Source organism: Oncorhynchus mykiss, chromosome 9 (genome assembly GCF_013265735.2).
Source record: "Oncorhynchus mykiss isolate Arlee chromosome 9, USDA_OmykA_1.1, whole genome shotgun sequence".
Taxonomy (NCBI): Eukaryota; Metazoa; Chordata; class Actinopteri; order Salmoniformes; family Salmonidae; genus Oncorhynchus; species Oncorhynchus mykiss.
Window position 1 is genome coordinate 62,288,673 of NC_048573.1, and position 26,056 is coordinate 62,314,728.

At 43.6% G+C, this 26,056-nt stretch overlaps 1 protein-coding gene across 3 annotated transcripts in view; it reads left to right on the forward strand.

Annotated features, from left to right (window-relative positions):
• LOC110532593 (arf-GAP with coiled-coil, ANK repeat and PH domain-containing protein 3) overlaps window positions 1-26,056 on the forward strand; it is a 97,900-nt gene that overhangs the window by 62,889 nt on the left and 8,955 nt on the right. For all 3 annotated transcript variants that reach the window (XM_036988610.1, XM_036988611.1, XM_036988612.1), the window contains exons 10-17: window positions 790-801; window positions 21,521-21,636; window positions 22,268-22,319; window positions 22,773-22,873; window positions 23,107-23,218; window positions 23,441-23,649; window positions 24,972-25,136; window positions 25,298-25,515. In XM_036988610.1, the coding sequence (XP_036844505.1) occupies window positions 790-801; window positions 21,521-21,636; window positions 22,268-22,319; window positions 22,773-22,873; window positions 23,107-23,218; window positions 23,441-23,649; window positions 24,972-25,136; window positions 25,298-25,515 (985 nt within the window). The remainder of the gene's footprint in view (window positions 1-789; window positions 802-21,520; window positions 21,637-22,267; window positions 22,320-22,772; window positions 22,874-23,106; window positions 23,219-23,440; window positions 23,650-24,971; window positions 25,137-25,297; window positions 25,516-26,056) is intronic.

Here is a 26,056-nt window from a genome sequence, read left to right on the forward strand (position 1 = left end):
AAAAAACAGTGGTATGTTTCCACCAAACTGAGGTAGTGGCCACAAAATGTACTTTTTCGCTTACGTTTTCATGTATCGAATATAAATCAAATGTTCAATTTGTGCCCATCGCCTTTTTCAACTCTACCTATAACTGTTGTGTTAAATAGCAAATGTGCCAACTCTGGTTTTGGTACATGCGTTCCAGCCAACAGTTTGCAGAGACAGTGCAGGTAGGCTGTGTGGATAGTCTACATGTTGAGGTTATGGATAAGAGTGAGAATATTTTTAGTTGTCAAACGGCAGTCAAGCATCGATCATCATGTCACCAGAACAAGACCCTCAACATTTATTGCAATGATCATAATTGATTTAATCTGTAGCCTAATTTCTGAGTTTTCTGACTTGTGACTCCAAGTTTACTTCCATATCATGGTTATTATATCAATAATACATTTCCACCGCCATTTCTCACATAATTAATTTTACCGACACCAAAAGATCCCACCATGTCGAACAAACAAATGATCTGTCGCCATTTATAAATTCTACTGAAACTTCCTGTTTCCATCACAGCTGTTGTGATTTATTTTAATACAGTATGACTTTACTTGCATAAAAACTGTGGATGGAATGTGGTTGCTGGCTTCCAGAGTCAGATGAGATGAGAAGGAGATTATTGCAGCTTCACCCCCCCCCCCCCCCCCCCCCCCCCCCCCCCCCCCTGGTCTGCAATGCCCTCTTGCATGTTATAATGCTGCTCTCTCTCTCTCTCTGTTTCTCCAACAATGCTGCAATCTGCTCTCCCAGACCCTCATGCAGGTGAGTACATGTTATACTTCACATGTCTGTTGTCTGCTTCTTGTGAGAGACACATGCAGACGTACAGAACAGCTCAGATGTGCCATTGGAGCACATTAGCCAACCTCTTTGAAGTTATCTTAAGCTCTAGTGTGTGGGGCTGCAGACACCTACTACAGCACACTGAGTAGTGTATATGAAGCAATCAGAACCACAGAGCTTTGTATGACTGCTATAGGCATAGCATCAGATAGTATAGCATTTAGTTTGTTCTGAACTGGGTCGCTCTGGTTCTGGTCTCTTTTGTTCAGAAGTTTTCTGCTGAATGGTTCTCTGTGTGTTTTGTAGATTCCCTGAGGCAAATAATCTTATTGATGGACCGGATATTGGTTCTCAATCTCATAGTATTGGGAAATGTGTTTCTTATCACACCACTTCAAGCATCATCTTATATCTCAGCTAAAAAAAAAAGATAAATCATTAGAGGTCTTACAACAACGGGCAGCAGTCTAGCCTACATTTTCTGTGTTCCCTTGTAAAAGTCATACTCTGCTCTGAAAGTGTGAAATATCTCAGGGGTTTGTTTGTCCTTGTCACATTTGAACATGAGAATTAACCCTTGTGTAAACATTCATGAGACAATGACATAGTACAAGCAGAGAGGAGAATAAAGTGCTGCCACTGTGTGACATTTACACCGCTATGACCTCTCTGGTACACAGAGCAGAGAGAGCATGTACATGTCAAGTCCCTGAGAGGTTTTATTCATTTTTAACACTGGTTTTAATGGAGGAGACAATTTTGCCTATGTAGTTTGTAACCACCATGCATCACTCTGGCTCTACACCACTACCGTACAATCTAGAGGTCGACCGATTAATCGGAATGGCCGATTAATTAGGGCCGATTTCAAGTTTTCATAACAATCGGAAATCGGTATTTTTGGGTGCCGATTTGCGATGTTTTATGTTTTTTTTTACACCTTTATTTAATCTTTATTTAACTAGGCAAGTCAGTTAAGAACACATTCTTATTTTCAATGACGGCCTTGGAACAGTGGGTTAACTGCCTTGTTCAGGGGCAGAACGACAGATTTTCACCTTGTCAGCTCGGGGGATCCAATCTTGCAACTTAACTAGTCCAACGCAATAACGACCTGCCTCTTTCTCGTTGCACTCCACAAGGAGGCTGCCTGTTATGCGACTGCAGTAAGCCAAGGTAAGTTGCTAGCTAGCATTAACTTATCTTATAAAAAACAATCAATCATAATCACTAGTTAACTACACATGGTTGATGATATTACTAGATATTATCTACCGTGTCCTGCGTTGCATATAATCTGGCTGAGCATACAAGTATCTGACTGAGCGGTAGTAGGCAGAAGCAGGCGCGTAAACATTCATTCAAACAGCACTTTCGTGTGTTTTGCCAGCAGCTCTTCGTTGTGCGTCAAGCATTGCGCTGTTTATGACTTCAAGCCTATCAACTCCGGAGATGAGGCTCGTGTAACCGAAGTGAAATGGCTAGCTAGTTAGCGCGCGATAATTGTCGTTGTGTTGCTGGTTCGAGCCCAGGGAGGAGCGAGGAGAGGGACGGAAGCTATACTGTTACACTGGCAATACTAAAGTGCCTATAAGAACATCCAATAGTCAAAGGTTAATGAAATACAAATGGTATAGAGGGAAACAGTCCTATAATTCCTATAATAACTACAACCTAAAACTTCTTACCTGTGAATAATGAAGACTCATGTTAAAAGGAACCACCAGCTTTCATATGTTCTCATATTCTGAGCAAGTAACTGAAACGTTAGCTTTCTTACATGGCACATATTTTACATGGAATATATTGCACTTTTACTTTCTTCTCCAACACTTTGTTTTTGCATTATTTAAACCAAATTGAACATGCTTCATTATTTACTTGAGGCTAAATTGATTTTATTGATGTATTATATTAAGTTAAAATAAGTGTTCATTCAGTAATGTTGTAATTGTCGTTATTACAAATAAAAACATTTAAAAAATTGGGCGTTTAATCGGTATCGGCTTTTATGGTCCTCCAATAATCGGTATCGGCGTTGAAAAATCCTAATCGGTCGACCTCTAGTACAATCACAGCATTCTAGGCTACTGTTCCTCTAGCATCAGCTTGTTATTGAATTAGGCTAAATACAAAATAACATTTTGGTCACAAAAAATAAATAGGCCTAATTAATTTTCAGCACTTGAATATTCAGATTTCAGATATAAAATGTAATACATATTTTAAGCTATCACACGCATTAGCAGCTTTTTGCAGGACTGTGATTTATAATGGGTGGTTAGGGGAATGAGAATGTGGGAGTTATTTTTCTCCCGTGTTCTGCTGTGTCTGATAACTCAGATGGGCTCGGTTCCATGGTAACTGTTTCCCATGGCAACAGAGTAGGGAGAGCTAAATGAACCAGGTGGGTTCAGGATTAGGACAGGCAGGCTGTTGTGTTGTGTGTGGGGCTAAGGCTGGTAAGGCTAATTAATGGCAGATGACACCTCAGGCATAATGGGACAAGAAGATCCTGGCTGGTTGCAGACAATAGGGGTGTAGTATGTCGCTGCAGACAGACTGGCTAATCAGTGCCACCAACTGTCTTGTCCTGGCCAGGGTCCATTTGGCAGAGAGTGAGGGGCAGCCATGTCTCCATTCACCAGGTGGGTGATGAATCAGAACTTTCCTTCCTAGTCTGTTTAGTCTAGTTTAGTGTAGTCTCGGGTGTCCACCCACAGTGGGTGAAAGCGCGCTTTGGTGAGGGAATTTCACTTCCTTATATTATAAAATACATTGTACCAAGACACATATGATTCTTCATGTTCTGAATCATTCAGTGGGGTCTTTCTCTAACATATCATTAACATTATATCCAAAAAGTCCGATTTCATAACCTAATACATCTGATAATAACCACCGAGCTCTGACATAACGGTGCAGGTTTCTCCTAACAATGTTTGAGTATTGTACATTTTGTGGTCGTCGTCCTAAAACTTGTTTCCGCGGGTCGCAAAAAGCTACATTAGCATGACACGAGCTGAATTAAATTTGAAAGATTTTGAAAATAAAAAGCTTGGTATTCGCTCAGTGCTCCGTTGACATTTCAGAGAGATAGGAATATTGTTTTTGTGAAAAGGGAACAACAGATTCCTAACTAAGGGATACTGAGATAGTGCTCATGATGAGAATGATGATTTTAATATCTTGCACACTCAACATTTCAGTCAAGCAGTCTGTCTCTATCCAATATCCAAGGGAGGGGCAATGGCAGGATACGTCAATAATGGGCCTTGCTGTCTGTCCAGATGAAAACCTGCAGAGTGTCTGAGACCCATGTAGCATGGCTCTGACCCAGGGCTTTGATATTGAAAACTGCTACGATGACGTGTTCCCTCTCAAAGTGAAATAAATATGTTCTAGAATTGTTCTACAACTTCTAAGAATCAGAGCAAAACCTCATCGTTAACCCCTCACAGCTCTGTACTCAGTGGCCTATGGCCTCTTCCCTCTGAGGAACATGGCTTCTGGAATTCACTGTTTTCACCAGCATGGATTGCAACATACTTTCTAATTGTGCAATTGATGGAATTAAATATAGTCTAATTTCAATAATTTACTTATCAAATAAAACACAAATGGGATTGCACCTGTAAATAGTAAGATTCATTTGGAGTTATCTGATCCCACAAATAATTGTTGAAATGGGTCTGACCAGAGCCATGAATATATGAGTCTGTGTTTGACTATCTCACAGGCTGCTGCTGTGATGTCCTTTCACATTCCACAGCTCCCAGTCCTCCTCTAGCTAAACTTCCCTGCTGCTGGCCAGGATCCTGATGAGAATCTGCTCATATAGGCTAAGTTTAGGGTGCCCAAGTTAGGGGACAAAACAAAGCTCTAACAGTAAATAAGTTAGTTAAAGTAGTTTAATGTAAATGTGTTGTATGCTATTTGGTGTCTGTTTGTTTTGAACATGGTAGGCTAGCTGACTGCGTTGGGGGAAAAAATATGATTTACTGCTAGTCATTTCTTCTCTATAATGCCAGATCATTAGTAATGAAGGGCCTTGTAACAGTATGAGTAACCTAATATCATAGAGTAGAAAATATTTGCTTCCCTTCTTCATAACATGTGTGAGCTTACTCTATGGGCATCTACATGTTTATGGTAAGGATTTTTATTATTGATGGCAACTGGAAATGTATACGTGCATAATTGTGTAGGCTAGGCTAAATGGTAAATGTGCTGCTACTGACAGCTGTTCTATAGTGGCTTGCATTCAGGTTGTTTACTCTTTGTTCGGCTACATGGCAAATAGGCTCATAGCTTCTCAGTGGTGATTGCTTGATTAACTGAACTGGTTGCCAATTGGTTTTCCCCTTCTGCAGAACGTGCACGGGGTCCGAGGTTTGAGGAGTTGTAAAAGTGTCCAAACAGCGCAACGTGGATTCTGGTGTTACTTTAACACTCTGCCAGTCTCTGGGTCAAGAGCGACTTCAGTCTAAGTTCGACGTGCCGCAAATAAATTGGCAGCTGTATGATAATAAGCTCTAATCCAAAGCCTCACACAGCAGCAAGCAGTTGGCTACGCGCATTTATCCACATGCCTGCGTAGGGGAATTAGGCACGATGCAGGACTCTGGCGGTCCGAGCATTTTTCATCGTTCAGACATCAGAGAGGACTTAACTGACACTTGTAACTCCACAGAGATGCCTATTCAATGAGCATTTGATTAGATTAGATATTTTTTCTGTTTTATTTGTGTTTGCCTATTTACATGTCCAATGCTCTTGGATCATTTAAAAGGTTTGAAAATGAAGATATTTGGAAGGTTGGACCGCACTCTGGTGGGTTGACTTTTATTTTGTAGTCTACTTTACTAATAATTGTTTCACTTTGTATAGTCTTGAGTATGTTTGTTATGTTGCTTTTTGGAGAGTTGACCTTTTGTGTAGTGAGGAGAAGACATACTTTTAATAGGGATAGTTTAGTGCCATAAAATATGATTGTTTGTCACGTTCTGACCTCTATTTCTGTTGTTTTGTATTTATTTAGTATGGTCAGGGCGTGAGTTGGGTGGGCAGTCTATGTTTGTTTTTCTATGTTTTGGGGCATTTCTATGTTTTCGGCCTAGTATGGTTCTCAATCAGAGGCAGGTGTCATTAGTTGTCTCTGATTGAGAATCATACTTAGGTAGCCTGGGTTTCACTGTGTGTTTGTGGGTGATTGTTCCTGTCACTGTGTTTGGTGTCACAGGATAGGACTGTTTTGAGTTCTCACGTTTCTTGTTTTTTCTTAGTTTGTTCTTGTATAGTGTCGTAAATAAAGTACAATGAACAACCACCACGCTGCGCTTTGGTCCGCCTCTACTTCACAAGAGGAGAATCGTTACAGAATCACCCACCGCAACAGGACCAAGCGGCGTGGTAACGGGCAACAGCGGCACAAGGAGGAATGGACTTGGGATGATGTGTTGGACGGCAAGGGTTGCTACACATGGGAGGAGATCCTGGCGGGAAAGGATCGCCTTCCATGGGAACAGGTGGAGGCAGCGAGGAGAGCAGAGGCAGCCGGAGAGAGGAGCCGGCGATATGAGGGAACACGGTTGGCAAGGAAGCCCGGGAGTCAGCCCCAAAAATTTCTTGGGGGGGGGCTAACAGGGAGTATGGCTACGCCAGGTAGGAGACCTGAGCCAACTTCCTGTGGTTACCGGGGGGCTAGAGAGACCGGGCAGGCACCGTGTTATGCTGTGGAGCGCACGGTGTCCCCAGTGCGGGTGCACAGCCCGGTGCGGTACATTCCAGCTCCGCGTATCGGCCGGGCTAGAGTGGGCATCGAGCCAAGTGCCATGAAGCCGGCTCTACGCATCTGGTCTCCAGTGCGTCTCCTTGGGCCGGCTTACATGGCACCAGCCTTGCGCACGGTGTCCCCGGTTCGCCTGCATAGCCCAGTGCGGGCTATTCCACCTCGCCGCACTGGCAGGGCGACCGGGACCATTCAACCGGGTAAGGTTGGGCAGGCTCGGTGCTCAAGAGCTCCAGTGCGCCTGCACGGCCCGGTCTATCCGTCACCACCTCCACGCACCAGCCCTCCGGTGGCAGCTCCCCGTATCAGGCTGTCTCTCCGGCCCATCCTTGCAGGGGCTCTCTCCTCTCCAGCGCTGCCGGAGTCTCCCGCCTCTCCGGCGCTACCAGAGCCTTCCTCCTCTCCAGCGCTGCCGGAGTCTCCCGCTTGTTCGGCGCTAGGAGAGCTACTCAGCCCAGCACCGCCAGCGCCGCCCGTCTGCCCAACGCCGCCAGCGCCGCCCGTCTGCCCAGCGCCGCCAGTGCCGCCCGTCTGCCCAGCGCCGCCAGTGCCGCCCGTCTGCCCAGCGCCGCCAGTGCCGCCCGTCTGCCCAGCGCCGCCAGTGCCGCCCGTCTGCCCAGCGCCGCCAGTGCCGCCCGTCTGCCCAGCGCCGCCAGTGCCGCCCGTCTGCCCAGCGCCGCCAGTGCCGCCCGTCTGCCCAGCGCCGCCAGTGCCGCCCGTCTGCCAGGAGCCGCCAGTGCCGCCCGTCAGCCAGGAGCCGCCAGTGCCGCCCATCAGCCAGGGGCCGCCAGTGCCGCCCGTCAGCCAGGGGTCGCCAGTGCCGCCCGTCAGCCAGGGGCCGCCAGTGCCGCCAGTCAGCCAGGGGCCGCCAGTGCCGCCAGTCAGCCAGGGGCCGCCAGTGCCGCCAGTCAGCCAGGGGCCGCCAGTGCCGCCAGTCAGCCAGGGGCCGCCAGTGCCGCCAGTCAGCCAGGGGCCGCCAGTGCCGCCAGTAAGCCAGGGGCCGCCAGTGCCGCCAGTAAGCCAGGGGCCGCCAGTGCCGCTAGTCAGCCAGGGGCCGCCAGTAAGCCAGGGGCCGCCAGTGCCGTCAGTCAGCCAGGGGCCGCCCGAGCAGCTGCCCCTCTGTCCAGAGCAGCTGTCGCCCCTCTGTCCCAAGCTGCTGCCGCCCCTCTGTCCCGAGCAGCTGTCCCTCTGTCCCGAGCAGCTGTCCCTCTGTCCCGAGCAGCTGTCCCTCTGTCCCGAGCAGCTGCCCCTCTGTCCCGAGCAGCTGCCCCTCTGTCCCGAGCAGCTGCCAGCCCTCTGTCCCGAGCTGCTACTGCCCCTCTGTCCCGAGCTGCTACTGCCCCTCTGTCCCGAGCAGTTGTCCCTCGGTCCCGAGCAGCTGCTTCACCTCTGTCCCGAGCTGCCCCTCTGTCCCGAGCAGCCCCTCTGTCCAGTGAGGTCATTGAGAGGGGTGGCCATGGTGAGTAAGCCAGGGAGGCGGACAATAAGGCGGACTAAGACAATGGTGAAGTGGGGTCCGCGTCCCGCGCCAGAGCCGCCACCGCGGACAGACGCCCACCCAGACCCTCCCCTATAGGTCAAGGTTTTGCGGCCGGAGTCCGCACCTTTGGGGGGGGGTACTGTCACGTTCTGACCTCTATTTCTGTTGTTTTGTATTTATTTAGTATGGTCAGGGCGTGAGTTGGGTGGGCAGTCTATGTTTGTTTTTCTATGTTTTGGGGCATTTCTATGTTTTCGGCCTAGTATGGTTCTCAATCAGAGGCAGGTGTCATTAGTTGTCTCTGATTGAGAATCATACTTAGGTAGCCTGGGTTTCACTGTGTGTTTGTGGGTGATTGTTCCTGTCACTGTGTTTGGTGTCACAGGATAGGACTGTTTTGAGTTCTCACGTTTCTTGTTTTTTCTTAGTTTGTTCTTGTATAGTGTCGTAAATAAAGTACAATGAACAACCACCACGCTGCGCTTTGGTCCGCCTCTACTTCACAAGAGGAGAATCGTTACATTGTTTTTAATTTGTGTCATGACTTGATGGAATATTGAACAGCTTATATTGGAAATGCAGTAGTTTATGGTAAACGGCAACAAATTGTCAGATCAGACTGTAACAACAAATTGTCAGATCAGACTGTAACAACAAATGGTCAGATCAGACAGTAACAACAAATGGTCAGATCAGACAGTAACAACAAATGGTCAGATCAGACAGTAACAACAAATGGTCAGATCAGACAGTAACAACAAATGGTCAGATCAGACTGTAACAACAAATGGTCAGATCAGACAGTAACAACAAATGGTCAGATCAGACTGTAACAACAAATTGTCAGATCAGACTGTAACAACAAATTGTCAGATGGTAACAACAAATTGTCAGATCAGACTGTAACAACAAATGGTCAGATCAGACAGTAACAACAAATGGTCAGATCAGACTGTAACAACAAATGGGCAGATCAGACTGTAACAACAAATTGTCAGATGGTAACAACAAATTGTCAGATCAGACTGTAACAACAAATGGTCAGATCAGACAGTAACAACAAATGGTCAGATCAGACTGTAACAACAAATGGGCAGATCAGACTGTAACAACAAATTGTCAGATGGTAACAACAAATTGTCAGATCAGACTGTAACAACAAATGGTCAGATCAGACAGTAACAACAAATGGTCAGATCAGACTGTAACAACAAATGGTCAGATCAGACAGTAACAACAAATGGTCAGATCAGACTGTAACAACAAATTGTCAGATCAGACTGTAACAACAAATTGTCAGATGGTAACAACAAATGGTCAGATCAGACAGTAACAACAAATGGTCAGATCAGACTGTAACAACAAATTGTCAGATGGTAATAACAAATTGTCAGATCAGACTGTAACAACAAATGGTCAGATCAGACAGTAACAACAAATGGTCAGATCAGACAGTAACAACAAATGGTCAGATCAGACTGTAACAACAAATAGCAGATCAGACTGTAACAGCAAATTGTTCAATGCATATTTATGCATGTCAAAAAGAGAGCTCTAGGGAGGAGAAAACATTGTATTATTTAAGTATGTGAATAGTAGTTGATGGCTGCTGCCGTGCTCAGTGCTGCTGATACCATTATGAAACTCAGCTGATCACAGTGGGTCTGATGGGATCTGACTGAGTGCACTGTCACTGGCATTCCTTTATCTAGGTCAATGTTGGAGCTATTTTAAATCATCCTAAAAGAAAGGCAGTACAATCCTCCAGTCAATCCTTCACTGTTTATTGCTTTTAATTAGATAACTTATTATTCGAATAGAGCTTGACCACGATGGGAACATTGTGTTCCAGTCTCTTCAATAGGCTGTTTGTGTGTTTGTCATGAAAAATAATTTAAGCTAAATCAATGTCCTATACCTATACACCAGGGGTGAATTCATTACACAGATTCTGTTGCAAAACATTTTGCAACGAAAACAATAGTTTCTATTGTACAAATTAAGGTAGGTCCCTCCCCGTTTCGTTCCTTTTGCTCTGTTTGCTTGCGCTGTTGGTTTCCGTTGCAAGATGTAATGAATACACCCCAGTCCATGGGTGAATGTCCCGGACAAAGTCTCAGGACATCTAATGATTCTAATCTAATACTTAGATTCTTTCTTAACATTCCTCCCTTAAAGGAGCACCATATGAATTCTTTGAGAACTCTTTCATCAAGTCTATATTCACTAATGAGACAATGGTGTCTTGGCAAATGAAGCTTCACCACTGTGATGTAATGTGGTTAATGGGCCGTACAAAATATGCACCAAAATAGTTATCAAGCTAAAGGCATCATAGCTTTGTTGGAGTACACTTTTGTCTGTGTTGCGAGACATGCCTTTACATTATCTCTAGAATGATTTTCTCATTTGGCATGCAGGCTGCATTCAGGTTTTACCCAGCATTTTTAACAGGAACCACACTTTTCCCTCCCTCTGTTAATTGTTTGCAGGAAATATTTCAATATTACAGGCATAAGTGAGTACACAATCGTTGAATTTGTATTTTTTATTGGGTGTATCTACCGATGGACTGTACAGGTCTGGAAAGATACATCCATTGTTTCGTTCTTTTTGTTTTACCCTGCCTGCAAACATGCTGGATGATTCAGAATCCATTGAAGAGCTTGAACGATTCATTGACAAGAGATACTTACGAGCTCAAAGAAACATGTCGCTGGTTTCTGAGGATTCAAGCACTGTTGAGGACAACAAACCCAATCAACAAAACAAACAAACTAAGTGGTATCAACGATGGAATCAAACCTTCCCTAATCAAACCATCCCCTCACCCTACTAGAATCTGAAGTCAAATGTCTACTGTTTGCTGATGATCTGGTGCTTCTGTCACCAACCAAGGATCTAGCAGCACCTAGATCTTCTGCACAGATTCTTCCAGACCTGGGCCCTGACAGTAAATCTCAGTAAGACCAAAATAATGGTGTTCCAAAAAAGGTCCAGTCGCCAGGACCACAAATACAAATTCCATCTAGACACCGTTGCCCTAGAGCACACAAAAAACTATACATACCTTGGCCTAAACATCAGTGCCACAGGTAACTTCCACAAAGCTGTGAACGATCTGAGTGACAAGACAAGAAGGGACATCTATGCCATCAAAAGGAACATACCATTCGACATACAAATTAGGATCTGGCTAAAAATACTTGAATCAGTTATAGAACCCATTGCTTGTGAGGTCTGGGGTACGCTCACCAACCAATAATTCACAAAATGGGACAAACACCAAATTGAGACTCTGCATGCAGAATTAGTCCGATACCCGCTAATGATCAAAATCCAGAAAAGAGACGCTAAATTCTACAACCACCTAAAAGGAAGCGATTCCCAAACCTTTCATAACAAAGCCATCACCTACAGAGAGATGAACCTGGAGAAGAGTCCCCAAAGCAAGCTGGTCCTGGGGCTCTGTTCACAAACAGACCCCACAGAGCCCCAGGACAGCAACACAATTAGACCTAACCAAATCATGAGAAAACAAAAAGATAATTACTTGACACATTGGAAAGAATTAACAAAAAACAGAGTAAACTAGAATGCTATTTGGCCCTAAACAGAGAGTACACAGTGGCAGAATACCTGACCACTGTGACTGACCCAAATATAAGAAAAGCTTTGAATATGTACAGACTCAGTGAGCATAGCCTTACTATTGAGAGAAGCCGCCGTAGGCAGACTTGCTCTCAAGAGAAGACAGGCTATGTGCACACTGCCCACAAAATGAGGTGGAAACTGAGCTGCACTTCCTAACCTCCTGCCAAATGTATGACCATATTAGAGACACATACAGTGAGTACCATAAATCATTGGACAGTGACCATTCTTTTGTTATTTTGGTTCTATAATCTAGCACTCTGAGTTTGAAAGGATACAATGATAATTAGGGTGAAGTGCAGACTGTCAGCTTTAATTTGAGGGTATTTTCATACATATCGGATTAACCGTTTAGAAATTATAGAAGCTTTTGTACATAGTCCCCCCTATTTTTGGGCATCAAAAAACATTGGACAGTTTAAGATAATGTAGAATAAAGTAATCATTGTTAATTGGTCGCATATCCTTTGCATGCAATGACTGCTTGAAGTCTGCGATGCATCGACATTACCAGACGCTGGGTATCTTCCCTGGTGATGCTCTGCCAGGCCTGTACTGCAGCCATCTTCAGTTCCTGCTTGTTTCAGGGACTTATTGCCTTCAGTCGCCTCTTCAGCATGTAAAATGCATGTTCAATTGGATTCAGATCCGGTGATTGACTCGTCCAGTCAAGGATTTTCCACTTTTTGGCCATCAATACCCCTTCGTTGCTCTAGCAGTATGTTTAGGGTCATTGTCTTGTTGCATGATGAAGTGCCATCCAATGAGTTTGGAGGCATTTGGTTTTATATGAGCAGATAAAATATTTCTGTAGACTTCAGAATTCATTATTCTACTTCTGACTGGAGTCACATCATCGACGAAGACAAGTGAGCCTGTTTCCCTGGCAGCCATACAGGCCCAAGCCATAACACCCCCTCCACCATGTTTAATGGATGAGGTGGTATGCTTTGGATCATGGGCATGTCTTTTTTTCTCCAGACTTTCCTCTTTCCATCACTCTGGTACATATTAATCTTTGTCTCATCTGTCCACAATACTTTTTTCCAGAATTCTTGGGGCTCTTTTAGGTGCTTTTTTAGCAAACTGTAATCTGGCCTTTCTGTTCTTCAGGCTTATCAGTGGTTTGCATCTTGTAGTGTATCCTCTGTAGTCCTGCTGGTGTAGTCTTCTACGTATGGTAGACTTTGACACATCTACACCTGCATCCAGGAGAGTGTTTTTGATCTGTTGGGCTGTTGTCAGGGGGGTTTTCTTCACAATAGAGAGTATTCTGCAGTCATCCACTACAGTGGTCTTCCTCAGTCTACCGGGTCTTTTGACATAATTGAGTTCACCGGTTGTTTTTGTCTTGTTAATAATGAACCAAACCGTTGACTTGGACATGCCCAGGGTGCAATGTTCCTGATTGATTTTCATTTCTGAGCCTTATGACAGCCAGCTTAATTTGCATCGACACTGCTGTCTTCCTCATGTTGTCACACCCCAACAACAACCTCAAAAGGCAATAGCAAAGTCTAGAATCAATGCTATTCATCAACAGCATATCCTGCATTCACTAACGACACAAATGAATACACCTGCCTAACGACACACATCTGTGAAGCCAATTCAACAAATACTTGTAGTACCTTAAAATGGGTGGACCATGTACAAAAGGTGCTGTCATTTCTAAACGTTTCATCATATATGTATGAAAATACCCTCAAATTAAAGCTGACAGTCTGCCCTTCACCCTCATTGTCATTGTATCCTTTCAAACTCAAAGTGCTAGAGTACAGAACAAAAATAACAAAACAAATGGTCACTGTCCAATGATTTATGTTGCTCACTGTATTTCCCTCAGATTACACAGATCCACAAAGAATTCAAAAACAAACCCGATTTTGATAAACTCCTATGTCTACTGGGTGAAATACCACAGTGTGCAATCACAGCAGCAATATTTGTGACCTGTTGCCACAAGAAAAGGGCAACCAGTGAAGAACAAACATCATTGTAAATACAACCCATATTTATGTTTATTTATTTTCCCTTTTGTACTTTAACCATTTGCACATCGTTACAACACTGTATATAGACATAATATGACATTTGAAATGTCTTTATACTTTAGGAACTTGTGTGAGTGTAATGTTTACTGTTCATTTTTATTGTTTATTTCACTTGTATATATTATCTACTTGCTTTGGCAAAGTTAACATTTGTTTCCCATACCAATAAAGCGCCTTGAACTGAATTTAATTTAATTAGGTGGGGAGATGTTTACGGATATGGATGTTGACTTGTTAAAATCCATCAATGAAAGGCTTGCCAAACTTGATATCTTGGATATACTATGAGAGGACATCAATGCATTATGTGCCCATCTAGATTCAGCCAACGTCAGATTGATGATCTAAGGAAAGAGAACACGGAGCTGAAAGGTACTGTAGACTCTATTCATAGCAAGGTGGAGGTGGTGCAAAGGGAGAACAAACAACTTTAAAAATCTTTCCTTGATGTACGGTGTCGATCAATGCGGGACAATCTTTTCAAGGATACCGGAGAATGACAACAGCAGACACTGTTCAACATTTTATGTCAACTCAACTGAAACTGCCCACTGATGTCGTACATAATGTCAGTTCCTCCAGAGTCCATAGAATGGGTAAAGCCTCTGGGAATAGGACATGGGCTATTATTGCATGTTTTGAATATTTTAAGCAAAAGGGAATGGCAAAGAGCAGGGGCAGAGAAATCAGAAACCCTGATTTTGGAATGAATGATCACTTCCCCACCCAGATCAATGACGGGAGAAAAAACTGTATCCCATCATGAAGGAAAAGCGTTGCCTGAATCAACAAGTCTGATTGGTGAAGGATACTTTTTTACCTCAACAGGCAACTGTATCGGGACTCTAGAGTAACTCCCTGGTATTTTAATCCAATGTTAAAATCTGAGTTTGTGTGTCATAGTAACTTCAACTATAATGAATACATGCTCTATTGATCTCCTCTTGACAAGGAAAGGGTTGCATATAGCTCAGGTTAATGTATGTAGCCTTCCTAACAAAATACATGAGCTTTTAACTTAGTCAACATAAATAATATTCATATTTTAGCTTTGATAAACATTCATGGATATAGTCTACTTAAACTGCATGCATGATCAGAAGGATAGCTAAATATTTACCGGGAAAGATTCTTAAACAAACAACCCAAGAGTTAATTGGGAGTCAGGTGAACTACTGTTCTGTGGTCTGGGGAAATGCATCAGCATGTGAAGTTAGGAGGCTGCAGATTGAACAGAACAAAGCAGCAAGGATTGTTTTAAGGTGGAGATATGGTTATGTTGTAGTCATGCACAATGCTCTTGGTTGGTAATCAATCAACAAGATAATAAAAAAAACATGCTCATTTTATTTCACAATGTATACGATTTAAAACGGCCAAACTATATTCACAACAGTATTCCGTTGATAAGAGACAAACATTGAGTAAATACTAGGAATATAGTCCACCATCTATCCAGACCGAAAAGATTTAGAGCAATAAAGAAATGTAATAATTTATCTGAGCAAACCAGAAACCTTACAATATATAAATTCAAACAATACTTTAGAACCATTTACAGTGCCTTGCGAAAGTATTCGGCCCCCTTGAACTTTGCGACCTTTTTCCACATTTCAGGCTTCAAACATAAAGATATAAAACTGTATTTTTTTTGTGAAGAATCAACAACAAGTGGGACACAATCATGAAGTGGAACTACATTTATTGGATATTTCAAACTTTTTTAACAAATCAAAAACTGAAAAATTGGGCGTGCAAAATTATTCAGCCCCTTTACTTTCAGTGCAGCAAACTCTCTCCAGAAGTTCAGTGAGGATCTCTGAATGATCCAATGTTGACCTAAAACATAAAGCAAAATCTACAATGGAATGGTTCAAAAATAAACATATCCAGGTGTTAGAATGGCCAAGTCAAAGTCCAGACCTGAATCCAATCAAGAATCTGTGGAAAGAACTGAAAACTGCTGTTCACAAATGCTCTCCATCCAACCTCACTGAGCTCGAGCTGTTTTGCAAGGAGGAATGGGAAAAAATGTCAGTCTCTCGATGTGCAAAACTAATAGAGACATACCCCAAGCGACTTACAGCTGTAATCGCAGCAAAAGGTGGCGCTACAAAGTATTCATTTAAGGGGGCTGAATAATTTTGCACGCCCAATTTTTCAGCTTTGGATTTGTTAAAAAAGTTTGAAATATCCAATAAATGCCGTTCCACTTCATGATTGTGTCCCACTTGTTGTTGATTCTTCACAAAAAAATACAGTTTTATATCTTTAGGTTTGAAGCATGAAATGTGGCAAAAGGTCGCAAAGTTCAAGGAGGCCGAATACTTTCGCAAGGCACTGTAAATATAATAAATTGAAGGTTTTGCGGGACTGTATCCCTGGGTTTCCTGTCTTTCTGTGCCAGTTCGTCTTGTTTGTCAAGTCAATCAGCGTTTTTGTGTCTCAGCTCCTGCTTTAACTCCCTTTTCTCGCCCTCCTGGTTTTGACCCTTGCCTGTCCTGACTCTGGTCCTGACTCTGATCCCGCCTGACTGACCACTCTGCCTGCCCCTGACCACGAGCCTGCCTATCATCTTGTACCGTTTGGACTCTAACCTGGTTTATGAACTATCACCTGTACCCGACCTGCCTTTTGCCTACCCCTTTTGCTAAAATAAATATCGGAGCTCAACCATCTGCCTCCTGTGTCTGCATTTGGGTCTCGCCTTTTGCCCTTATAAAATGTGGAAAATGGAATCACTTTGCAAAAGTGTGCAGATCTTACCGTGGAGAAACAGTACACGCAGTGATTGAAGATGAAATGTCAGTCAGAGTCAAATGCTGAGGAACTGTTTATTGATTCAGTGACACAGAAAAATCAAATATCAGAGACAGAGCACGCTTTTGCTGACATTGAGATAGGAACACAAGGCACAGAGCTAAAGTTCAAACTAGACACTGGTGCACAAGTAAACATTATTCCTCTGAATAAGTACTGCAGCTTGACATCTGAGCGAGAGCTACAGCCCACCACGAGCAGTCTGCTAAGCATGTGTATGTGACCAATAAAATTGTATTTGATTTGACTGACTGGTTATGGTGGTGAACAGCTCCCAGTAAAAGGCACATGCACTTTCAAATGCAAATACAAGGAAAGTGACATGGTGTTGGAATTTTACATTGTTGACACTCGAGCACCTGCATTGCTAGGTCTTAAAGCATGGACCTCATCAACCTAGTTTTATCAGTGACAGCACCAGGAGAGAAAGAGAATGTAATGGAGGAGTTTGCTGATGTTTTTACAGGAATAGGACTATTCCCAGGAGAATGTACCATTTCTCCTTGACCCAGACGCAACCCCTGTGGTCTATTCACCGAGAAAGAGTCCCCTTTCTCTCTGCACCCGTCTGAAGAAAGAGTTGTTGAGCATGGAGCAATCTGACATAGTCACCAAGGTTACAGAAGTGACAGGTTGGATATACGTGTTAGTGGTGGTGGAGAAAGCACGCACAGGCAAGCTCAGAGTATCAAACACCCCCCATTACCATTTACAGACGCTAGATGGCATCACACAAGCTAGCAGGAGCACGCTACTTCAGTGTCATGGACGCCAGATCAGACTACTGGGCTGTCAAGTTCATCTAAGCTCACAACTTTCAACACTCCGTTTGGACGCTACAGGTTCCGTCACCTGCCTTTTGGAATTATCTCAGCCCAGGATGAGTTTCAGCGAAAGATCAACGAAGTGTACGAAGGCCTCGACGGAGTTGTGGCAATTGTGGACGACATCCTTGTCTATGGTCGAACCAAAGAGGAACACGACAGAAACCTCCGCGCGATGCTGCAAAGGTCCCGCGAGAGAGGAGTCCGGCTCAACCCCGAGAAGAGCACAGTCGGCGCTACAGAGGTCAGCTACTTCGGACATCTTCTCACAGTGAATGGAATCAAGCCAGATCCACAGAAGATCTCAGCCATAAAATAAATGGAGCCACCAAAGAACTGTGCAGAGCTGGAAACAGTGCTTGGCATGGTCAACTTCTTAGCCAAGTTCACACCCAGCCTCTTCAATGCTAATGCACCCCTGCATCTGCTGCAAAAGCAGTCCAGTGAGTTTCTCTGGGACAAGCAACATGACATTGCTTTCCAGAGAGTGAAAGACTTGATCACGAGAGAACCAGGACCAATCCTTGCCTACTATGACCCCAACCAAGAACTCAGACTCCAAGTGGATGTGTCAAAGTATGGACTAGGGGCAGTGCTACTGCAAGAAGTAGTTAATGCCAGCAGCATACCACCCTGCATACCACTGTGGGCTTGCTTCTGAAGCTAAGCAGGGTTGGTCCTGGTCAGTCCCTGGATGGGAGACCAGATGCTGCTGGAAGTGGTGTTGGAGGGCCAGTAGGAGGCACTCTTTCCTCTGGTCTAAAAAATATCCCAATGCCCCAGTGATTGGGGACACTGCCCTTTGTAGGGTGCTGTCTTTCGGATGGGACATTAAACGGGTGTCCTGACTCTCTGAGGTCATTAAAGATCCCATGGCACTTATCGTAGGGGCGTTAACCCCGGTGTCCTGGCTAAATTCCCAATCTGGCCCTCAACCATCACGGTCACCTAATAATCCTCAATTTACAATTGGCTCATTCATCCCCTTCCTCTCCCCTGTAACTATTCCCCAGGTTGTTGCTGTAAATGAGAACATGTTCTCAGTCAAATTACCTGGTGAAATAATGAATAAAAAGGAAGAAGGAAAGCCCATTGGCTATGCTTCCAAATCTCTCACAGACTGTGAAATCAACTACGCTCAAATCAAAAAGGAGCTCTAAGCCATTCTGTTCGGATGTAAGCTTTTCCATCAGTACGTATATGGACGACAAGTCATTGTGGAATCCGACCACAAGCCCCTCGAGTCAATCATGAAACTGCTAGCTGCAGCCCCGCCAAGGCTACACAGGCTACACATACACTACATTATGTTTTGTTCGATAATGTGCATATTTATATCCAAAAATCTCAGTTTACATTGGCGCGTTACATGTAGTAATGTTTTGATTCCAAAACATCTGGTGATTTTGCAGAAATACTCATAATAAACATTAATAAAATATACAAGTGTTATTCACAGAATTAAGGATAGACTTCTCCTTAATGCAACCGCTGTGTCAGATTTCAAAAAAACTTTACGGAAAAAACAATCTGAGTACGGCGCTCAGAGCCCAATCCAGCCAAAGAAATATCCGCCATGTTGGAGTCAACAGAAGTTAGAAATAACATTATACATTTTCACTTACCTTTGATGATCTTCATTAGAATGCACTCCCAGGAATCCCAGTTCGACAATACATTTATTTAACTAGGCAAGTCAGTTCGACAATAAATTACTGATTTGTTCCATAAAGTCCATAATTTATGTCCAAATAGCCACTTGTTGTTAGCGTGTTCAGCCCAGTAATCCATCTTCATGAGACGCGAGCACTACGTCCAGACAAAAACTCGAAAAGTTCCGTTATAGGTCGTAGAAACAAGTCAAACGATGTATGGAATCAATCTTTAGGATGTTTTTAACATAAAACATCAATAATGTTCCAACCGGAGAATTCTGGTTGTGGTAGATAAAGGATTCAATCTATATTTTCAGACCATTACGAGTATTTTTCGGGTCAATATGTCAGTGTATTATGTATGTTTGTAACAGTGTGTTTGTTATATGTGAAAATGTGATCATATTATAAATTGTATTTTCATGTTTCAGGACTCTTGGAAGATTAGTTAAAATGAGGACTAAAAGAGATCCTAATAAAATCCAATAACATTTCTAGAATGATTATCTCTAGAATGATGCTCATCATAGCTGCTGCTTTCTAAATTGAACCAAATTGAAGTTGCCAGGTTTGATTAGGGTATAGTGATTCAGGTTAGACTAGAAAACTGACAGCACCAGGACACTGATTTAGCTGTCTTTATTTGTTCAAGGAGGGCCGTGTTTGGTGTAAATGAAGACACTGTGAAAAGTGTATTGGGTAATAAACGTTTTCTTGAATCAGAAGATGGTTACGCAATCGTTTGCGTCACAGTCGACTTTGCAGATGTGAGTTCTTAAAGGGCACAGCGAATCACTCTGTGAGGATGCAGGCGCGCTTTTCACATCACATACATGTACACACACTTGATTGTGTTTACATGACTGCCCATTTATGCATCTTGCAAGGAAGGCTTACAGTATATCCTGATTTGATGTGATCAAATCAAATTGTATTTGTCACATCCTTAGTAAACAACAGGTGTAGACTAACAGTTAAATGCTTACTAACGGGCCCTTCCCAACAATGCAGAGAGAAGGAAAATAGAGAAATAATAGAAAAATAGTAGCACAAGGAATGAATAATAAATACACAATGATTAACGATAACCTGACTATATACACCGAGCACCTGTAAGGAGTCATATATATACTGAACAAGAATAAACGCAACATGCAACAATTTCAAAGATTTTACTGAGTTACAGTTCATATAAGGAAATCAGTGAACTAAAACAAATTAATTAATTAATTAATTAATTAGGTCCTAATCTATGGATTTCACATGAATACCGGGAATACAGATATGCATCTGCTTGTCACAGAGATACCTTAAAAAGGGGCGTAGGGGCGTGGATCAGTATCTGGTGTGACCACAATTTCCCTCGTGCAGCGTGACACATCTCCTTCCCATAGAGTTGATCAGGATGTTGATTGTGTCCTGTGGAATGTTGTCCCGCTCCTCTTCAATGGCTGTGCGAAGTTGCTGGATATTGGCAGGAACTGGAACACACTGTCGTACAGATCGATCCAGAGCACCCCAACATGCTCAATTGGTCACATGTCTGTTGAGTCTGTCTGTTGAGGCCATGGAAGAACTGGAACATTTTCAACTTCCAGAAATTATGTGCAGATCCTTGTAACATGGGGCCGTGCATTATCATGTTGACACACGAGGTGATGGCAGCAGATGAATGGCACGACAATGGGCCTCAGGATCTCGTCACGGTACCTCTGTCCATAAAAATTGGCATTGATAAAATGCAATTGTGTCCGTTGTCCGTAGCTTATGCCTGCCCATACCATAACCCCACCGCCACCATGGGGCACTCTATTCACAATGTTGACATCAGCAAACTGCTTGTCCACACGATGCCATACACGTGGTCTGCGGTTGGACGTATTCTCTAAAATGACTTTGGAGGCAGTTTATGGTTGAAAAATTTACATCAAATAATCTGGCAAAAGCTCTAGTGGACATTCCTGCAGTCAGCATGCCAATTTCACACTCCCTCAAAACTTGAAATGTCTGTGGCATTGTGTTGTGTGACAAAACTGCACATTTTAGAGTGCCTTTTATTGTCCCCAGCACAAGATGCACCTGTGTAATGATCATGCTGTTTAATCAGATTATTGATATGCCACACCTGTCAGGTGGATGAATTGTTCTTGGCAAAGGAGAAATGCTCACTGACAGGGATGTATAAACATATTTGTGCACAAATTTTGGATTTTTTTTATTTCAGCTCATGAAAAATGAGACCAACACTTCACATGTTGCATTTATATTTTTGTCCAGTGTAGTTCAAGAAAGAGAATCTCCAATCTCCTATATGTCCCCTCACTGACGGGGACATTATTAGTCACACTGACTGTCTCTTCTTCTTATGGTAAGTGGTAGCATGAACAACAGGGTTAACTTCACTCTCTCTTCTCTGACAGGACTTCTCGTATGACGACTCGAAGGCAGAGTTGTTCAACGTGGACGCGCCCAATGGCGTGGTGATGGAGGGGTACCTGTTTAAGAGAGCCAGCAATGCCTTTAAGACGTGGAACAGGTAAGTAGACAACTGATCAGTAACTCTCCATAAGCCAGCTACACTCTAGCTTCGAAGCATACTATATTAGTGTATTGTGGTCAAAGCATTTTGATTTTAATTCTATCTTGACAATGGAATGTTTTGTGGATTTTCTGTAGACATACCATAGATAGCGAACTAAATAAATACTTATCTCAGATTATTTCAGTAAGTAGTCTGTTCCCTAGGAAACCATACTTGGCCATACTTGCTAGTATTGACTTCACGTCGTGGGGAATAGTTTACTGCCTGTGGAAACACTCGATCCATTAGAACATTATTTCTCTGCTTAGGCGGTTCTCCCACTGATGCTCTCTACTAAGGCGTTACAGTGTATTACTCCATTTGTCTTGTTTCCTGACAGTGCAACCCTCTAAAGAGGTTAGATGTGAGCCAAACCACACGTGTTGTGAATTACTCTCTGCTATATAGTGCAGCTCAAGGGAAAGGAAGAGCTCATTCACATGCGCTTTAACTCATCCCGAACACTGTGGTGGCTAGAGAGTAGAGAGTGACATGATTTCAACTCGGCAGGTCAGCACCTTCTAATGGAAGAAGGATATCCATTTAACATGCATGTTTTATTAATTTCTCTCTCTCTCTCTCTCAGGCGGTGGTTCTCCATCCAGAACAGTCAGCTGGTCTATCAGAAGAAGCTGAAGGCAAGTCCACATATCCACTAGCTACCATCTTAGTCTGGGTCCCTTGGGGGCGGGGTAGGGGGTTACGTGCAACTTTAATGGGATATAGAGCTCCTCTGAAAGTCACTGTGATCTATATTGGCGAAATACAACACTCCCTCTGTCAACACTGACTGCATTAGGGCAGAGGACTGTTATAGGATAGCTTATTACTCCTGAGTCCTGTCCCAAAAGACTCTTCCTACGCTCTCATATAGACCCTCACATCAATCCATAGTGGGATATAGAATGTGAGCATCAGTGTACCCGTATGAGCTTCAGCACATTGGATTAAATAGGAAAAGGTGGTCAACTGAGGGACTTTGAAATCCAAACAACACATCTCACTCAAGGACACAGTGGGCATAATGTTGGTATGATGAATAATTCAACTGATTGACTGACCGGGCCCTTTTCACTGTTATTGACCAATAGGATTCCCTGACGGTGGTGGTGGAGGACCTCAGGCTGTGCTCTGTCAAGCCCTGTGAGGACATTGAGAGGAGGTTCTGCTTCGAGGTTGTCTCCCCCAACAAGTATGTTCGTCTTAGTGCCCTTATATTATGGAATTAACTAAATAAATTCACTTTTGTTCCAAGGAATTTTACTTAGTTAAATTGATGTAAATCCCTTTAGGTAAAATCTTAAGAAAATGGCCAATAATATGGCAAATAAAGTGTTCTCCTTCTTCTAAGAGGGCAAGGGGCTATAGTTTTGTACTGTTGAGAGACTGTGTGCTGTAATATGGGGCTGTCTTTCCATTCTACAGGAGCTGTATGCTGCAGGCGGAGTCAGAGAAGCTTCGGCTAGCCTGGATCCAAGCAGTGCAGGCCAGCATTGCCTCAGCATACAGGGAGAGCCCAGACTACCACTACATCGAGGTCAGTTGGTCCATCTAGCTACAGACCTAACTGTCAAACAAATGCTAATATTCTCTTACCTTTTCTTTAATCTAGACATCTTTTACATCATGACAGATTTATAAGCTTATACATTTGCATGAAGGGATACAGTTATCACCTGTGAGATAAATCAAGACTGTCATGCCTCAGAGAATGATGCTTGCCTCTCTTAGTTTACCATGTCTGTCTTCCCACCAATAGTGTCTGGATAGGACAGCCTCACCTTCCGTCAGCAGTATCGACTCGGCCAGCGAGCCTCGGGAACGCAGTGTCAGGGGGGAGACCATCCTGCATCGTATACAGTGTCTCCCGGGCAATGAGTATTGCTGTGACTGTGGCCAGGCCGACCCGCACTGGGCCTCCATCAACCTGGGCATCCTGCTCTGCATCGAGTGCTCCGGCATCCACAGGTAAGGTCTGCCTCTATGGAGGGCATCCTGCTCTGGCAACCAGATACTGTCTGTATCTGTAAAGCCTAGTCTTATAAGTCATACCCAAAGTCTCTTGCTTAGCTCGTCTTTAAGAGAGTACATAAAGGCATACTTCACTGGCTAGACATAGGCCACTGTATTATGGACCATGGACTATCCTAAAGCACTTGTGGTTGTAAACCAGTGGAGAATGTAATTGCAGATAGTTGCACTACCACAGGGTGACTGAGGGGTCATTTGTGACTCTGTGTTCTAGAACATGTGCCGGTCTCTTGGATCTGAGAATATGAGAGTGCCAATGGCCTAAAGGGTGTCTTAGCCTTAGCATGTCATCTGCTACCATAGGGCACGTTCAGCAACACCTCTGCTTGGATTACTGTGTGGCTAGGCTGCTTAACACCGCTTATTGGACCAGGCTGTGTTTGATTGGGAGAGCTCATTGCGTGAGTAAACAGGATGGGAGTTAGACAATAAGCACTGCAGAACTGAGACACTTATGTTTATAAACTAGAATGGCATCCCTTTAATGGTGAAAGTACGTAATTGTTGAACCACACCCGATTAGCAATCAGGCCGAAGCAAGATAAATATTCCTATTTCTAATGTCCTTAATACCATAGCTCTAGGGTTCACTCCAGCACTGCATACATTGTAGCTGCAACACCATTTCAGCAGTTGGTGGTGTTGACTGTTTACTGCAGAGATGCAGCAAAGATCAATGCTATCAGTATGTAATCACCACCTCCTCTGGACCATCTGTTAAATATTCATGATCTGTTTCTGTCAGATAGCCTGTCTTCTTCTAGTGGTGAGATGAAATCACATAAGGCTTCCCATTAGGAGGAGGAGGAATACACAGAGACTGTCTCGCAGTCTTTTTTTTTTGGCATGCCGCACTGCAGTTGCCTGGATACCAGAGGGTTTTGTTGGTGGAGTGGTGATTTGCATGACATTGAGGGCAGCTACTCTGGGGATAACGCCTGAGTGATTTGAAACCCATTTTGCAGCTATTCATCCCATGTCACAGTATAAGACAACTTGAAACAGAACTGTCATGGAGCTTCCAGTGTTGCTTATTAGGGGAGCCTGTTACGAACAGGCAATTTTGCCTGTTACATCTGCCTTAATGTTATTACAAGCAAAGCAAGGAAACAATATGGGCCTAGTGTTGTCAACAACACTAACTTAAAATGCGTTCTACCCAGTAATAATTCCAGCCATGGAACTTGAGTACATACGTGATTCAAATGCCAACACTTGAAGACTTTCCAAATGTCACTTCTCATGTGTCTCTGTTACAGGAGTTTGGGGGTTCACTGCTCCAAGGTGCGCTCTCTAATGTTGGACTCATGGGAACCTGAGTTACTAAAGCTGATGTGCGAGCTGGGAAACAGTGTCATCAACCACATCTATGAGGGAGCATGTGAGGCACAGGGCCTGAAGAAACCAGGGCCCTCAAGTTCCAGGTAAGGACTGCCACACATAAATGCCTCTACCTGGTTTCACCTGTGAATATCCCGATTACTCACTAAAGGAGACTGGGATCTAGTCATTTTCATTAGACTGGGAATGTCCTCACTGGTACAGTATGTAACACTGAATGCGTATTTCCTATTATCCCTTATAGGCAGGAGAAGGAGGCGTGGATCAAATCAAAGTATGTGGAGAAGAAGTTCCTGAAGAAGTTGGGGGCCACCGAGGTGCTTGTGAACGGCGGGCGGAAGACGGAGCACCGGTGGAGTGTGAAGAAGTGGCAGAGACACAACAGCGCCACAACAGTGCCTAAGACCCGACGGAAATACCGTCAGGAGCCGGGCAGCGCCTCCCCTGCCACCCTCTCCTCAGGTACCTGTTGGTCATTTTCTTCAACAGACGATCAGGTCTATATATATATATATATATATATATATATATATATATATATATATATATATAGGAAACAGACTCTTTGTTTAAGTATTACAATTCTCCTTTAGTAATACAATTGTAGGCAGAAGTTGGTACAGAGTACAGTATATGATAGCTCTCCCCAGGTTCTGCAAAATGTCTAAGACATGTAACTCATATAGCCTCCCCAGTCCTCCTTGCGTAAGTTTCCCTGGCAACAACATTTGAATAAATCTAACCTCCCCCTGACAGCAGCAACTATCTTGTAAGCAATTAGAAGCTCAGAAGTGAGTTTGGCTGAAACTTTCATCACAAGTATAGGGTCATAACAAGGTGAACGAGTCTAAGCATCTTCTGACAGGTGGCTGTTTTCATCAGGCATGCGGTAGCCTTGTGGTCTCAGAAAACCAGTCATATTCTCAGAACCTCAGATAGCCAGGTGGGGCCCAGACAGGAGGAGTATGAGCGTAAGCGGTTTCTGCCTTCTGATAGTGTCTGA